Raw genomic sequence first — 16,140 nt, forward strand, 5'->3', positions numbered from 1 at the left:
TTAGCTTGAACCTGAAAAACTATATCTACTAGACTAACAATATTTAAGGGAATAAATCTATCTACTTCTAATCTAGTTCTCTGAGGAAATCAGAATGGTTGGGTTTCTGGATGAAACCTCCTGTTTCCACTTTTGGAAGAAATTAAAGTCTCCTTTGGAGAATAGGAGGAGGATGCCAGAGAGGAATAACTTCTGGCCTCCCTGTGAACCCCACCCATGATATGATATAATATAGGGAACACTTTTCACTATATAAACAAGGAGGGAGTGGTGAAGTTGTTAACACCTGAACCTCTGATGCACATGAACTGGTCAAAGGAGGAAAGAATACACACACACACACACACATGCACACACATATGTTGGGTACACAATACATTTCACTAAACAAGCAAACAGGAGGGAAAGGAAAGAAGGAAAACGAAAACTCAAGAACAAGCATATGTTGGGGGCAGCCAGGTAGCTTAGCAGCTTGAGAGCCAGGCCTAGAGATGGGAAGTTCTAGGCTCAAATCTGGTCTCAGTCACTTCCTAGCTGTGTGACCCTGGGTAAGTCACTTCGCCCCCATTGCCTAGCCCTTACCACTCTTCTGCCTTAGAACCAATAACACAGTATTGATTCTAAAATGGAAGGTAAGAGTTTAAAAAAAAAGAATAAGCATATCTTACAGGAGAAATTAGTCCTAAGCAAAACAAACTCTAAATGAGGATAAACAAAAATATTTTTTGCTTTATTGTGGTGACAAAGAATTAGAATTTGGGGAATGACTGAACAAGCTATGCTATACAAATTGATGGAAAACTATTGGGTCAAAAGAAATGATGAAAGGGATGATTTTAGAGGAATTTGGGGAGACTTGAATGAAGTGAGCAAGATCAGGATAACAATTTATACAATGACAACAGTAGAGTGAAGACAAACATCTTTGAAAAAACCATGAACCCTGATCAACATAATGACATGATTTAGGACTCATGATGAAACAATTTACTCACCTAATAGAGAGGAGAAGGACTCAGAAGATTAGCACTTTGTAACATGGCTAATTTAGAAATTTGTTTTGCTCAACTACATGTTTGTAACAAGGTCTTGTTTTTCTTTATCACTTGAGTGAAGGGAGAAAGAAAAATGGTTTTTAAGAATCAAACTTAAATTTTTAAAAACTCTCCAGTGAGGAAATGTATGTACCCATGAAGATCAGCAACTTTTCTGCAATTTAAAATCTTAGAGAATTTCCTAAAGCACTGAAGTGAGGTGGTCTTTTTCACATGACCAGTATATGTCAGAGGTGGGAACTGAATGAAGGTATGCCTTGTTTTAAGACTGCCTTGCTATCCAATATGCCAAAAGTTCTTAACACAGGGATCTATGAATTTGATTTTTTTTACATTTTAATAATTATATTTCCATATGATTAGTTTCTTTTATAATCATATGTATTATTTTTTTGTTTCCCTCAAGAAAAAGTCTATAGATATAACTAGAGTAACATAGAAGTTCATGACACCAATAAAAATGGTGAAAACCTCTGTACTATGTGATGCTGCATCTCTTATCATTAATTTTATCATCTGAAATTACCTGGCATTGACTGGCATAGCATAGTGAGAAACTAATTCAATTTTTCCTGATCAGTGAATCGTAGGCTTGTTCTCAATTCCAGACACAGAATATTAATTTTCTAGAATCTCTAACTTGCCGGCAAATCTTTGTTTGAAACCTGGTAAGTCTGCCCAGCACCAGTAGTCCCATCAGTGAAATTTGTGACTCCCTTTTGAAGACATTTCCTCAGCTTTTCATCAAGGACCTCCACTAGATGCAAGCTGTCTGATTTAAAGGCTCCTGAATACAATGTTTGTATAGTTTTGAGATAATAGAACCAAAAACAAAGGCACTGGAAGTTTATAGTAAAAATAATACAAATCCATAAGGAAAATCTTTATTGAAACTATATACTTGCATATATGAAGTAGTGTTGCAAGGATACTCAGCCTCTGACCAGAGAGACAAACACAATCAGCCTCTCATAAACATGCACACTTAGAAACGCTCTGAGGGAAGAGAAAAAAGGAGGAAATATTCCCAATTCTCAGTGAACCATCCCAAGTTCTTGTGTTTTTCACAGATCTGTCCTGGCATCTCTTCATAGGGTGTAGCAGGAAGAATCTCTTCTAGAAGCATTTTTGTCAGTTAGCTAATTCACTCCCTAAAAAAAGCAGGAACAAATAAAGAAATATTCAGAGAGGTCACATCACAGTGAAGAGTACTGGGCTTCGAATCAGGAAAATTTGGGCTCAAATTCCATCTCTGATACTTAATGATGATATGAAGATGAACACCTAACAACATCTCTGAGTCTATTTAATGATATCCCTTTTATTCCTAAACTCTTTTAACCTTCCATCCATTCAACAAATACTGATTTATGGTGTGAAGAACACTATAGGAGAGATACAAAGAAGAGCTCAAGTGGAAATCAATTTCTGAATCCATGGAGCTTGCTACCTTAGTAGAATGATGAGAATTCCTAATAATTCATAGTAAGTGCATATGAAATCGGTGAAATAGATTGTCATTAGAGGTACCAAGTCAAGTCATTCCCCTTGATGATCAGGGAATGGCATCCTGGAGGAAGTGCCATTTTATTTAATTTTTTAAAGAATTCAACAAGCAAAGAAGGGCATCTCTTCCTCCTGGCTTTAAGTCCCAACTAAAATCTTATCTTCTATGAGAAGCCTTTCTCAACCTCTCTTAATTCTAATGCCTTTCCTCTATTAATTACTTCCTATTATCCTGTATATAGGTTATATTGTCTCCCCCGTTAGATTGTATACTTCTTGAAAATAGGGAGTATCTTTTGCTTTTTTTTTTTAATCTCCATGGATTAGCACAGCACCTCACATATAGAAGGTGCTTAATAAATATTTATTGACTGATTAATAACTGGCAGAAGAAGCTAGCTATGGTCAGCATGAGCATAGAGTATAGAGAGCATAATTACATATATATGTATATGTATATATACATATATATATATATAAATTTTCCTGCAGTCTTTAACCCAGCCCCTGTTCTCAAACATATATAGAGAAAGAAGGTAAAGGGACTTGCCCAAAGCCACAAAAAGAGTTAAAGACTGAATCTTGGCCATTCAGGCTTTTTGATACCCACTTTACTAATCTTTCTACTATATTATGTTAACTTGCTAAAAATATATATTTCACTTTCACAAAGAGAACCCCAGATACTCATATAAACAAGTATCAGTATCTTAAATCTTTGTATATTCAGGCATAAAAAATTAGTTTCAAAATGAGAAATATTATACAATGTTAATTCATATGTTATGCATTCATTCCTTGCGCACATAAAATAATGTGAATTTTAGCAAGCATCTTTTCATGATTAACTCACTAATTAAAAAACCTCTCTTTGTTCTCCTCATCTACAAAACAAAAACAAAAACAGCAAAGCCAAATTGTCACATATGATGCCCATTGCTCTTTTTAATTCTTAGGATATTGAGTTCACTAACAGAATATCAGCTACTAGGTTCTGAGACCAAATCTGTTACTGCTCAGTTTTCCTTTTTATTCTAGTTTCAAAGGATATGATCTGACTATTTTAACCTACATAACATCTGGGAGGGAGAACACAGTCTCATCACATAGGTTCCTAACTATAGTCCCCAGAGGTTCAGCACCCAGGAAAACATGGAAGGAAATGTTAAAGAACCCCAACCACATCTGACCCATTTTAAACTGCTTAGAGTTTTTGCTAATCATTCACTTCCACATTCTACCAATGAATGCAGTTTGAACACAGCTTAGAACCAGCGGTGGATTCGAGTTTCTCTAAAACTCTAATATCTAATCTTTAGACTCAGCTATATTTCTACATCCCAAGCCAGTGTTTGTTACTAGCAATATTTCCCCATCTTGTGTCTTCATCCCCACTTTGGCCATCCATTCATCCATCCAGGGGAGGAAAAGTCTGTGATCTTTCCTTTTTTCCTGGTATTTTTTATAAAAAGTCAACTAATCCATGGATAAGAATATCCTCTACCTATTCCCAGATCTAATATCATTTCCATATTACTACTTATACTCTGCTACTTACAATCTGGAGTCTCATATCTCTTCTCCACGAATGTGGTCTGGTTGCTCCAACTATAGAAATAGTCCACAAAGATACTTTTACATAACTTAAGGTAGGTTTCAGATCTTTTACAAATCTAGCCTTCTGGGACAGCCAAATGACTCAGTCAATAGAATTGTAGGTGTAGAAGTGGGAGGACCTGGGTTCAAATCTGACCTTAGGGACTTCTTACCTATGTGATCTCACTGAGCAAGTTGCATAATCTCAATTGCCTAGTCCCTTACTACTCTTCTGCCTTAGAACTAATATTTAGTGTTGATTCTAGAATAAAAGGCAAGGGTTTTGTTTTTTTTTCTTAAATCTAACCCTAGTTAACCTTAAATCTAACCAAGTCTAAGATGCAAATGGCTAAAAATACACAAATTTAGGTCCTCCTTTTCTTTTATCATTCTTTTTCCTACATACTGTTTCAGTGCTTATAACCATGAATCTACCTCCAAACACAGGCTGCCTGAAACCTGATCATGATTTTAGTGCTCAGTGAAATTTAATCAAATTTTATAAAAGTCAAGTCAAGGGTTTTCAGGATATATCACTGGTTGATACATGCAATTCCAAGGAGTTCCACCAGGTTTTCGTTATGGATCATGCCAACTAATCCTTTATAGTCTAGTTATATTTTCAATTTAGTCTATCTGACCTTAAAATAAATCCAAGTAATGTTACCAGAAAATAATAGAAGAAACATCTCTCCAACTTACAGCATAAAGACAAAGTGACATATCAAGGTTGATATATCACCTACAGAATAATCCTTTTTCTGCTTATGGTGTGAAAATGCAAAAATACATCAAAGGAGATGAGATATATTGATTCAGGAAGTCAGTGAAGACATCATTAATAAAATGCTTAAATGTTGCCAGGGCACTGGCCAACCTACAATGCTGAAAGTAGGAACTATAGCAGGGATGGCAAACCTATGGCACAGGCACCAAAGATGGCAAATAGAGCATTCTCTGTGGGCATGCAGCTGCCCTCCCCCACAGTTTGTTACTAGATAGGCAGAGGAACTCAGGTGGAGCTGCTTCCCTCCCCCTCTCCACCATGCCTGACAACATTTTTTCACATCATCTGCCCTTCTGTCCAGCAGCCCAATGGGAATTCACAGAGACTAAGGTGCACAGCTCAAAGACAGCAGAGTTGGAGGGAGCAGAATGCTTGGGCCATTCCCCTCCACCTCTCTATGTGTGCTGAGGACATTCCTCACTTCACCCACCCCTCTGCCCAGCAGCCCAATGGGAGTGTTTCATCCCTCCCCTGTGTAGGACAAGGTGGGGCAGGGCATGCCTGGCACTCTGTAGGGGGAGGGGCATGGCACCTGGTCCTGAGGATTTGGGGACATGCATAGTACTTGGTCTGGGGGGTGGAGTGCAGGTGGCGCCTGGCACTCCATCTCTAAAAACTTTGCCATCATGGATCTAAAGTGTCCAAATCTGTTGTGCAAGGTTATCTAATGTTCATACCTTTCCCTAAATTCTCACAAGGACAAAATCTCCAGTTAATCCAGTTTATAAATATACCCCCCCCCAATTTGGCTAATATCCAGTTATCCCAGATCTCTCATTCCTCACACCTAGGTCCTACCACCTTTCTTAGAAACAAGGAACAAAATTTTCCCTTTCTGAGATGAAGGTGGTCAAATAAATGCCTTCTTCCTACTTTCCTGAATGAATATACACAGGTTTCAGTTGTCTGGACAATTATGTATGTAACTCAACTGATGGAGCAGGAAAGTTCTACAGCTGAGATCAGTTGGACAAACATAATCCCAATGTAGTGGATTATCTAAACATCAAGTAAATCCAGAACCCTTGGTGGTTTTTGAGTTCTTTAGTCCTTCATTGTTTCTATCAGTCCTGGGAAAGTTTCACAGGGTGAATTTAAATAAGACTAAAGCTCCCTGCTTGAGAAATTATGTTAATCCATGACCCATTCAACATGGAGACTGTTATCCTACCACGTCAAACACCACTTTGTCATCTTTGTCACACCACACCTGTCAAATGACCTCCCCCAGTACATCCTTTGTATTCCTCACTGCCCACTTGTCATTGCCTGGCAAGGAAAGGAAATTGTTTTATACTATTCCTGAAAGAGTCTACCTTCCAGTCCTCACATACTCAGGTCTTTTGATGAAAAGGCACTTTCCATTTGCCTACCATTTTTCTAGAAATATAACTTCTTGATGTCCCAGAGTCTATCAAAAACCTTCCATTTTCTAGTCTTTCCTTTTCTATCGCCCTAAATCATCTCTGCTTTAGGTGACCAGAGAAGAGAATTTCTTCTGCCCTTTTAATGTCCCTCCCCAAGCTTTGAACAGATAATTGCTACCTACTACTTTGTGGGGTTCTATTTTTTTCATATTTGGTCTAATTTCTGATCTTTTTTGTCAAAACTATATCCTCTACCTATTTCTCTAATCTGTCATTGAACTATATTGTCATATCGATTAGCCCTGCTAAATGCTGTAGCCTCATATACTCTGCTAATCAATCCTTGAAATCTTTACTTGAACAGCTCCTAAAAAATCATAATCAGTACCAGGGCCTCCCCACCAAAAACACCTTGTAGCTGACAAGTGAAAACACTTGTCTGTGTTTTCAATTAATAGTCTTTAGACCATCATCTATCTTCTTCTAGATATACCTAAAGATTAAAAGAAACTCCATAACAAGTGCCATTAAAACACAATCTTAATTATGGACACTCTACACACACACACACACACACACACACACACACACACACATTGACAAAGGCTACTTATATCAGATGAGTGGCAAATTTGAATGATTGCTTTTTAAAGACCAATTCATGATGGCTATGAAAAGCCAATTTTTTTTCCAGCCACCTCTGAAAAAATAGGGGGAGAGAACTATAGCAGGAGGAAACCATAGCAGTAAATGTTGGAAAAGAAGCCACTGGTATTGATAGGAGAAAATCCAGTAAGGAACATTCTCCTACAAAAGCCATTCATGCTGCCAAATTACCACATAAGTGGTGGCTCTTATTCAAAACTCTCCTAATTGCTCTCTCAACATATTTACCACTTCTAATTACCCCATCTATGGCATCTAGACAAGAGAAGTTTCTTCATTCATTTGTGAAGTTGTTGCTATGCTATCCAAAGCTGAGCACTTGTACTGGGAGGTACTGAGCTATCTACAGAAGTTCAGACACACATCTCTTCAGCCACATCTAAGAAAGAATACCACCATCACTCAAGATTCCTTCTTCACCATTTTCTTTGTCTTGAATCTGGTGTAGCACAAGACCCAATTGTATTGTACGACATACTTGGGGGAGTAGACATGCTATAACAATGATGGCAAACCTTTTAGACACTACATGCCATGTCCCCCTCCCCACCCCAGACTGGGTACTGTGCCTTCCCCCCAAAGAACAAGTGCCCCCACCCCTGCTGCCTTACCCCAGACAGGAGTGGGAGAAAGGGAGGGAGTGGCACAGGTGGTTCTCTCAGGGGAGGGAGTAAGTGTTTCCACTGGGCTGCTGGGCAGAGGTGCAGGTAATAAGAGGATGAAGGGAGAGGCCTGGGTGCTCAGCTCAGGGGAGAGAGTAAGCACTTCCATTGGGCAGAGGGGTGGGGAGGCACGGTGGAGAAGGGGAAGGGAGAACCTCTACCTGAGTCCCTCTACATTTCTAGTAACTAACTCTGGCAGGTAATGGCATGTATGCCCACAGAGAGATCTCTGTATGCCATCTTTGCACATGTGCCATAGTTTTGCCATCATACTGCTATACAATCTCCTGACTACTTTCTCCAGAGGGTCAGCAGCAAAGGTCACACAAAACAAAATCAGCAGGAGAAGGGAGGAGCCCCAGAATCCTGCAACTGAATCACATTCCCGCTTCCCAGAGGTTATTTGACTTTGACTCATGCATTTTCCTATACACCAAGCCATGAGTTTCACAAAAGCAAGACAGTGTTAAATTATATAGTAGTACTGAAGGCAACACAACCTAGTTTAAATGCATGAATCAACCCAATCATAGATGCATTTGGAGCCTCCAAAACTTACAAATGTTGTATGAATCCAGCTGTGCTCCACAACTACCCTAAATATTGCTAATAGAAGTGAGGAATGAAAGGGCCCTACAAGTGTAAATATTATCTGCATCAAGATGTTTTCTGTGTCTGGGAGTCAATATGTACCATTTTGATCAAAGGGAGATGGGCAAACCTATGGGTGCTCAGGAAAGTTTTCTATCTGCTGCTTGGGGACTAACTAGAAGTTGAAATTAGTACTTTCTTCTTTGGTTGGGAATCTAGATGGAACAAGTCTGGGGAATAGGAATGGTTTCCTCTTTATACATACCAATATCACTAAGATGCTCTTTAATCCAGTCAGCGAAGACAGTGACACTGGTGTAGACACCTGGGTAATTAATCCTTCCACAGCCAAAGCCCCAACTGGTTATGCCAAAAAGGACATAAAGACTTGAATCTTCAAGGGAGCAAACTAAGGGACCACCTGAGTCACCCTAGGCATATGAAAGAAAAAAATGCTTAAATAACAAGGGTGACTAGCTTATGGAATTAGAATGCCATAGGTCACTCCATTCCTATATATCCTATTGAGTCCAAAGGCACACATTCAGAGAGGTCCTTGCAATCCTAACAATTCCTTGTTCCTTCAGAATTCTCAGCAAAAAAAACAAGTGCAAGAAGACCATCTCCTTTTTTTTTTTACTCTGCCCCCTACCCCACACACTGAAATGGAAATTTTCTATGGATTCTCTGTACCCTAAGAGGGAAAATTCTCTGGAAAAGGTTCAACTATCCCAAATAAACATACAGATAGATGTATAGAGCATGAGAATTGAATATGGCATGAACTTACTGAGCAAGAATCTTTGTCTCCTTTAGAAGGAAACCCAGCACAGAACATCCTCTGGGATACCCCCACAAAGAGATTTTTATAATACTCCTGACAAATATCAGATTCAAGAATGGGAATTTCAAGTTGCTGCAATTTGTTGGATTTTTTTCCATCTGAAAAGCAAAATTTTAGTTAAAGACCAAAAATGCTACCTCTACCACATTGGCTTCTATAACTTGGTCTAGATATAATCTACACAATGGCCTAGACTGCACTCATTTCAATTTCCTTCATCCCCCATGACTTTACACAGTAGCCTCACTTTTCTTCCAGGAACAAAAATTTACCTTCTCCCACTGCAGTCTCTGCTCATAATTATCTCTCATCTCTTTGTCCAGTCTACTTTTCAAAGTTCTTTTGCCTAGGCAATCTAAGTCTTTCCTCTTTCCCTTAATCAGCACTCCTTAAGACTGACATGACTCTCAGCTCCATATGTTATTGCTTCTAGTTCTCCTCTTTACCAGACTATCAAAATTCTCCTCTCACATCTGAATGGTCCATTCAGCATTCTGAGAAGAGGCATTCTACTTTTAGAAAACATTTTAAGGATCAGAAGAAGGGGATTCCATGCTATAAGGTTGGGGCACAACTCCATACATAATTATTTTAGGAAAATTAAAGGCACAACTCTGAGTTTCAAGGGCAATATTTTAAAAGGAAATCTATCATCCTTGGCCACAAATTAACCCCTCTCCCCCATACCTCTGATGGAAACAAAACTCTGAACCAATCAGAAACAATATGGTCTGGTTTTGTATGCCATTCTCAAATTGTTGCACTATGGAAGCAGAAGCAGGAAGGTGAATTTTTACTTTATTTGGTTCACTGTAGCATGGCAGTAAAAAAGATCATGGGTATGTTTCATAGAATGGTGAAAATGAGTAGGCAATATCTCATCTACCTATGAAGTTGATCTAGATTTGGACAAAAGTGGAAGAGATGCCATACAGACCTGGATTATCAATCCCCCATCCTGTGACCACACACATGCTGGAAGATGGTATCTCTTGACCTTTCTCAGGAAGACACACTGGACGAACATAGTAATTGAACTGAAATGGTTCAGCCATTTGCAACAGAGCAATATCATAATCCATTGTGATGCTGTCAAAGGCTGGGTGAATCAAAATGTGCTTTATTGATCTTTTCTAGGAAGAAGAAAGAAGCAAAATGAGAAATCCTCTAAAGGAATGGGCCCTAGAGATGTTATTGCTGACTCAGCACCTAACTGAAGCTTACACATACAAATGTTGAACCAACATAGCCATTCCCACTTCTGCAAAACACTGACTGATGGGATGGAGTGTGGATTTGATTTTTTTTTGTCTTCACCATTTTTTGGTCAATAACTGTGATTTCATCAATGTGAAGGACTGTTGAGACCTCCCTAACAATTTATTAAGATCAGCAATTCATCATTATAGACCTCAAGTTGGAAGAAAACTTATAGATCATTTAGTCCAAGTCCTCGTTTTACAGAAGGAAGTGAGGAACAGAGGTTACCATAGGTGATTAGAGAATGGCAGAGTCAAGATACAAATACACATATTCTGACAAAAAAAAATCATGTATATTTTCCACTGTACTAGTTTAGGAAATTTCCACTTGAGAAAATGCTATTTCCCTTGGAAATGGATGGCCTAGTAATGAAATGCTTCCCTTAGTTACAGAACTACAAAGTGTCAAAGCCAACATTCTAAATACATCACTGTATTAACAGGAAAAAGACTGAAATTTTGACTGCATTGCTGTAGAAAACTCCTACGTGAGGAAATTCCCTCTATCAATAAAAACTGTCACCTTCTCTGCAAGTCATAGTCTTAAAGAGATTAAATGATTTGCCCAGGACCAAATAGCCAGGATGTGTCAGTGGCAGAACTTGACCAAATTCCCCCAGCTCCAACTGTATTTCTCTATCCACTATACCACACTGCTTGTCATATCATTACTAACATGATAATTAAATGTCTAAAAACTCCTGCATAAAATTATGGTCACCTCTTAAAGCTTAAAGATAATATAGACTAGAAGAAAATGACAACTGGGTCTAACCATTTCTGTCTCTTGCCACATGTCAGCATAAAATTCATAAAAGTTGGGACTCAGGTAATATCCTGTGGGGTTTTTAAGAAATGTTACTCTTTAGGATTTACATCTTGTGGACAGAGATACAGGAATCTTTTTTCCCTTAAAAAAAATTTTACGTTTAAATACCAAGTTAACACCATCCCTCCATCCCCAATTAGAGAAGACATCACTTGACAAAAATTTATGTAGATATAGCTATACTGTGCCTTACTTATTTCTATTTATCAGTTCGTTCTATGGAGGTGGAAATACACAAGTCATTCTTCAAACAATATTTCTTTTGTTGTATATAATGTTCTCTTGGTTCTGCTCATTTCACTTTTCATAATTTCATGTAGGTCTTTTCATGTTTTTTTTTCAAAATTAATCTGTTCATCATTTCTTATGGAATAGTAGTATTCCATCACAATCATATACTAAACTTGTTTAGCTATTCCCCAGTTGATGAATATCCCTTCAATTTCCACTTGTTTATTACAACAAAGAGAGATCCTATAAATATTTTGGAACATAGAGGTTCGTTTCCTTTTTCCCTGCTCACCTTAGGAAATAAACCTAATAGTGGTATTGCTTTCAAAACTTTTAGATTCTTTAGCATAATTCTGGATTGCTCTCCAAAAGAATTGGATCAGTTCAGTTCCACCAAAAGCATTTTAGTGTTCCCATTTTTCTATATCCCCTCCAATACCCATCATTTTGCCTTTTTTTCATTTTATCCAGGCTGATAGGTATAAGATGGCATCCCAGAGTTTTTTGGTTTTCATTTATCTAATCAATAATGATGTAGAACATTTTTTCATATACTTATATATACCTTTGATTTTTTTCATACAAAAACTGTTCATATATTTTAATCTTTATCAGTTGGTGAATGGCTCATATTCTTACATATTTGACAAAGTTCTCTAAATATTTTCAATATGAGATTTATATCTGAGAAACTATCTATAAAAATTCTTTCCCAACTTGGTGCTTTCCTTCTAATCTCAGCTATATTAGTTTTGTTTCTACAAAACCTTTCCAATCTAATATATTAAAAGTTATTCGTTTTTTATTTCACTATGCTTCCTGTCTCTTATTTATTAATAAATTCTCCTATCCATAAGTCTGATAAGCCATATATTCCCTATTCTTCTAATTTGCTTATATCTCCCTTAATATCTAGGTCATGTATTCATTTTGATCTCATCTTGGTAAATGGCATAAGATATTAGTCTATATCTCCAGATTACTTTTCAGTTTTTCCCAAAATTTTTACCAAATAGTGAATTCTTATTCCAAAGACTTGGAACTTTATTTTTGTCAAACATGAGGTTATTATTATCTTTTAAAACTGTTTGTTCTAGGTCTGTTATATTCCACTGATCTACTGTTTTATTTCTTAGCACATAGCAGATACTTTTGATAATTACTATTTTATAATATAGTTCAAATTTTGGTACTACTAGACTACCTTTCTTTACATTTTGTATTAATTACTTTGAAATTCTTGACATTTTGACTTTCCAAATGAAATTTATTATTTATTAATTGGGATGGCATTGAATAAGTAGATTAGTTTTAAAAGTATGCTCATTTTGATTATATTGGCTCTACCCATTCATGAACAATTAATATTTCTCCAATTATTTAGACCTGACTTCGTTTGTATAAAAAGTATTTATGATTATTTCTGGGTTTGTTCTGGCAGGTATATTCCTAGGTATTTTATTCTATCTATGTTTATTTTATATGGGTTATCTCTTACTATCTCTTCTTGCAGGACATTGTTGATGATATATAGAAATGCTAAGGGATTTATGTGGGTTTGTTTTGTATTCTGCTACTTTGCTAAAATTATCAGGAGTTTCAACTAATTTTTTAGTCAAATCTCTAGGATTTTATATATATATATACATATATATCATCATATTGTCTCTGAAAAGAGATAGTTTTATTACTTCTTTACCAATTCTGATTCCTTCTCATTTTTCTTTTCTTGTTGCCATTGCTGGCATTTCCAACACATTATTAAATAATATTGGTGGTAAAAGGCATCCTTGTTTGACTCTTGATCTTATAAGAAAGGCTTCTAACTTATCACCATTACAGATGTTTGCTGACAGTTTTAAATATATAATTTTTATTATCCTAAGTAAAAATCTATTACTCCTATATTTTCAAGTGTTTTTAATAAGAATAGGTCTATTTTGTCAAAAGCTTTTTCTTTTTTTTTCTACTTTTCTATAAATTTTCTATTTCTTAGTTTTCTTTTCTAATGATATAATCATATGATTTTTATATTTTGTTGATTAAATCAGTTGTTAATAGTCTTCCTTATATTAAACAATCCCTACATATCTGATATAAATTCTATTTGGTCAAAATGTATAATCTTTGTGATGTATTGTTATATTTCTTTGCTAATATTTTATTTAGGATTTTTGTATTGATATTCATTAATAAAATTGACCTATAATTTTTTTCTTGGTTTTACCCTTCCTGATATAGGTATCAGCATCATATTCATTTCCTAAAGGATTTTGGCTGATCTCCCTTTTTACCAATTGTCTTAAATAAGTTATTTAATATTGGAAACAGAGGACCTCTAAATGTTTGATAAAATTCACTTGTAAATCTATCCAGTTCTATTGCTTTTGTCTTAAGAAGTTCATTTATGACCTGTTCAATTTCNGTGATATTCATTATCACAGAAGACCACCCAATCCTGTCCAAAAGACAGAATTACCATGTTTATGTCACAGTCAAAAACTTCTAAATTTACTCTTAAATTACCATTTTCTAGTAGAGAGGGCTATTTGTACAGCCTAGTAAATATAGGACAACCTTCTCCAATTTTTCAAAAACAGAACCTCTCCCTCACCTAACTTAGTCTTATATAATTGCTCAAGACTAGTTTTGAAATACTAACTTGCTTTAGGCCATGAAGTATTTTTGACCCTGGCACCCCTCAAACATCTGGGAATATGATAGTGGCCTCAGATGGTAAAAATGTGGCTATAACCAGAAAACTATGCCATATGTAACCAATGTTATATATATATATCCAGTAATTAGTCAGACTAGAACATATACAATGAATAACATTGTGAGTATTTTCTATGTACTATTCAATTCATCCCCTTTTGTGGTGTTAGGATAATATTCACCAGGCTGCTCTCTGTTCAGTAGCTGGACAGCATTTCCCTCTGGGAAGGGTCAGAAGGCTGACACAGTTAGAATTCTCAACTGAAAACAGGCCAAATCCATTGTTTTCTTGAATGTATATATCCTAGTATCTTCTTGATGGGTTATTAGTTATATTGATCTGACTGCAAATTGATATAGATGATCTTGAACTGATTAGAAGTTAATCTCAGGCAAGAGTTGATGATTAGCCTAAGAAATCCCTCAGCCAGGGAATCAGTTCAAAATGTCAAGCTAGACCATGAGAAACTTCTTGGAGCCAATGGACTAGACTAGAAGCAGATCTCAAGAACAGGTAATTATTTTAATTTAAAAGGTAACAGGAATATCTTGAGGGTGAGAGGACCAAGTAATGATGGATGAGGACAGAGGTATAAAGGATTAAGCTAAACTAAAAACTAATTGATAAACAGCTAGGCAGTTCCCCTCTGGGGGGAACTTTGAATGGAATTCTGCCACACTGGCTTAGCAACCCTTGGCCTAATTCAGCTGCTAGATGACAAAACTAAACTTGGCAAGATATAAATAGCTGTTGATCTTCAGAGATGACTTTCTTGGTGGTTTTGATAAACATTGTAGTTGATGATGATTAAATATAATTCAGATTACAGGATTAAACTGTTGGCCTAAGTAGCATATCCCTAAAATGAGGCAGCTAACACAAGTCTGTGGTGAATCTTCTGGGTTTGACTGGAGAGCTTTTCCCCTTCTACTCTTCCACCCACCTAACTCACGACTGAGCCCCATTGCCTTGGGGTAATCTTCTATTTATAGGGGTGCTCCAATGGTCTTCCATTGTCTCATGCCAGCTTTGGGCATTCTAAAATCTGAACCCCCTCTTGCTACAGTTGACACAAGATGGCTACTGGCAAAAGCTATTTACAATACAAGATGGTTATTTGCAAAAGCTATTTGCAGTGGGTACAAATAGGGTGAGGACATAAGAGGCACTACATAGGTTCCATGGTCCTAATCCTGACTTTTTTTCCATGTTTAAAGGACAGGAAACAAGTTTCATCAAGGATAATCTGTCTCAATCAATTCACAAGGCAGGATGGGAGAAGAATCAACATTGATGCTCAAGGGACTGGCTTTTTAACATACACAGTCTACCAATAACTAGTCTCTTGAGGATCTCCAAGAAAAATAGGTATAATTGGTTCTCTGTTGATGGATTTTGAAATTAGCATGGCTTTCTGGAAAGAAATGTTTAATGATGCCCAGAAAAGTCACTATACTCTCCTACCCTTTGACCCAACAATACTATTACTAAGCCTAAGGACCAGAGAGATCAGAGAAAGAACAAAAAGGTACCTTATACAAAAACATTTCTAGCCATTCTTTTGTTGTGGCAGCAAAGAAATGGAAACTAAGGGGGTTATTATGGTATTTGAAAGAAACAGAATGCTATTGTGCTATAATAAACAAAGAGATGGTTGCAGAGAAACCGAGAAAGACTTTTATGAACTGATACAGAGTGAAGTGAGAATAAGAAAAATTTATACTAAAATAACATTACAAAAATGAACTTTTTAAAACTTAAGATTTTGCCCCACCTGTAGATTTTTTCGCTCAGTCAAATCATGAGCTCCAGCAATTACCATCCACACAGGCACATGCTGCTTCCTTGACAAAAGAAAAGGTAAAATTCTAAGAGGATTTTTCACTTACAGGTTTCATCAAGAATAATTTGTCTCAATCAATTCACAAGGCAGGATGGGAGGAGAGTCAACATTGATGCTCAAGGGACTGGCTTTTTAATATACTCAGTCTACTTCTGGAAACAGAATACAGTGCCAGAAATAAA

General features: G+C 36.7%; 1 protein-coding gene across 1 annotated transcript in view; it reads right to left on the reverse strand.

The window, feature by feature from the left end:
* OVCH2 (ovochymase 2) overlaps positions 1-16,140 on the reverse strand; it is a 163,984-nt gene that overhangs the window by 42,155 nt on the left and 105,689 nt on the right. The window contains exons 20-23 of the mRNA XM_044681804.1: positions 15,890-15,959; positions 10,012-10,207; positions 9,021-9,172; positions 8,496-8,661 (exon numbers count right to left, since the gene is read on the reverse strand). Coding sequence (XP_044537739.1) covers positions 8,496-8,661; positions 9,021-9,172; positions 10,012-10,207; positions 15,890-15,959 — 584 coding nt within the window. The remainder of the gene's footprint in view (positions 1-8,495; positions 8,662-9,020; positions 9,173-10,011; positions 10,208-15,889; positions 15,960-16,140) is intronic.

Source organism: Gracilinanus agilis, chromosome 6, assembly GCF_016433145.1.
Source record: "Gracilinanus agilis isolate LMUSP501 chromosome 6, AgileGrace, whole genome shotgun sequence".
Classification (NCBI taxonomy): Eukaryota; Metazoa; Chordata; class Mammalia; order Didelphimorphia; family Didelphidae; genus Gracilinanus; species Gracilinanus agilis.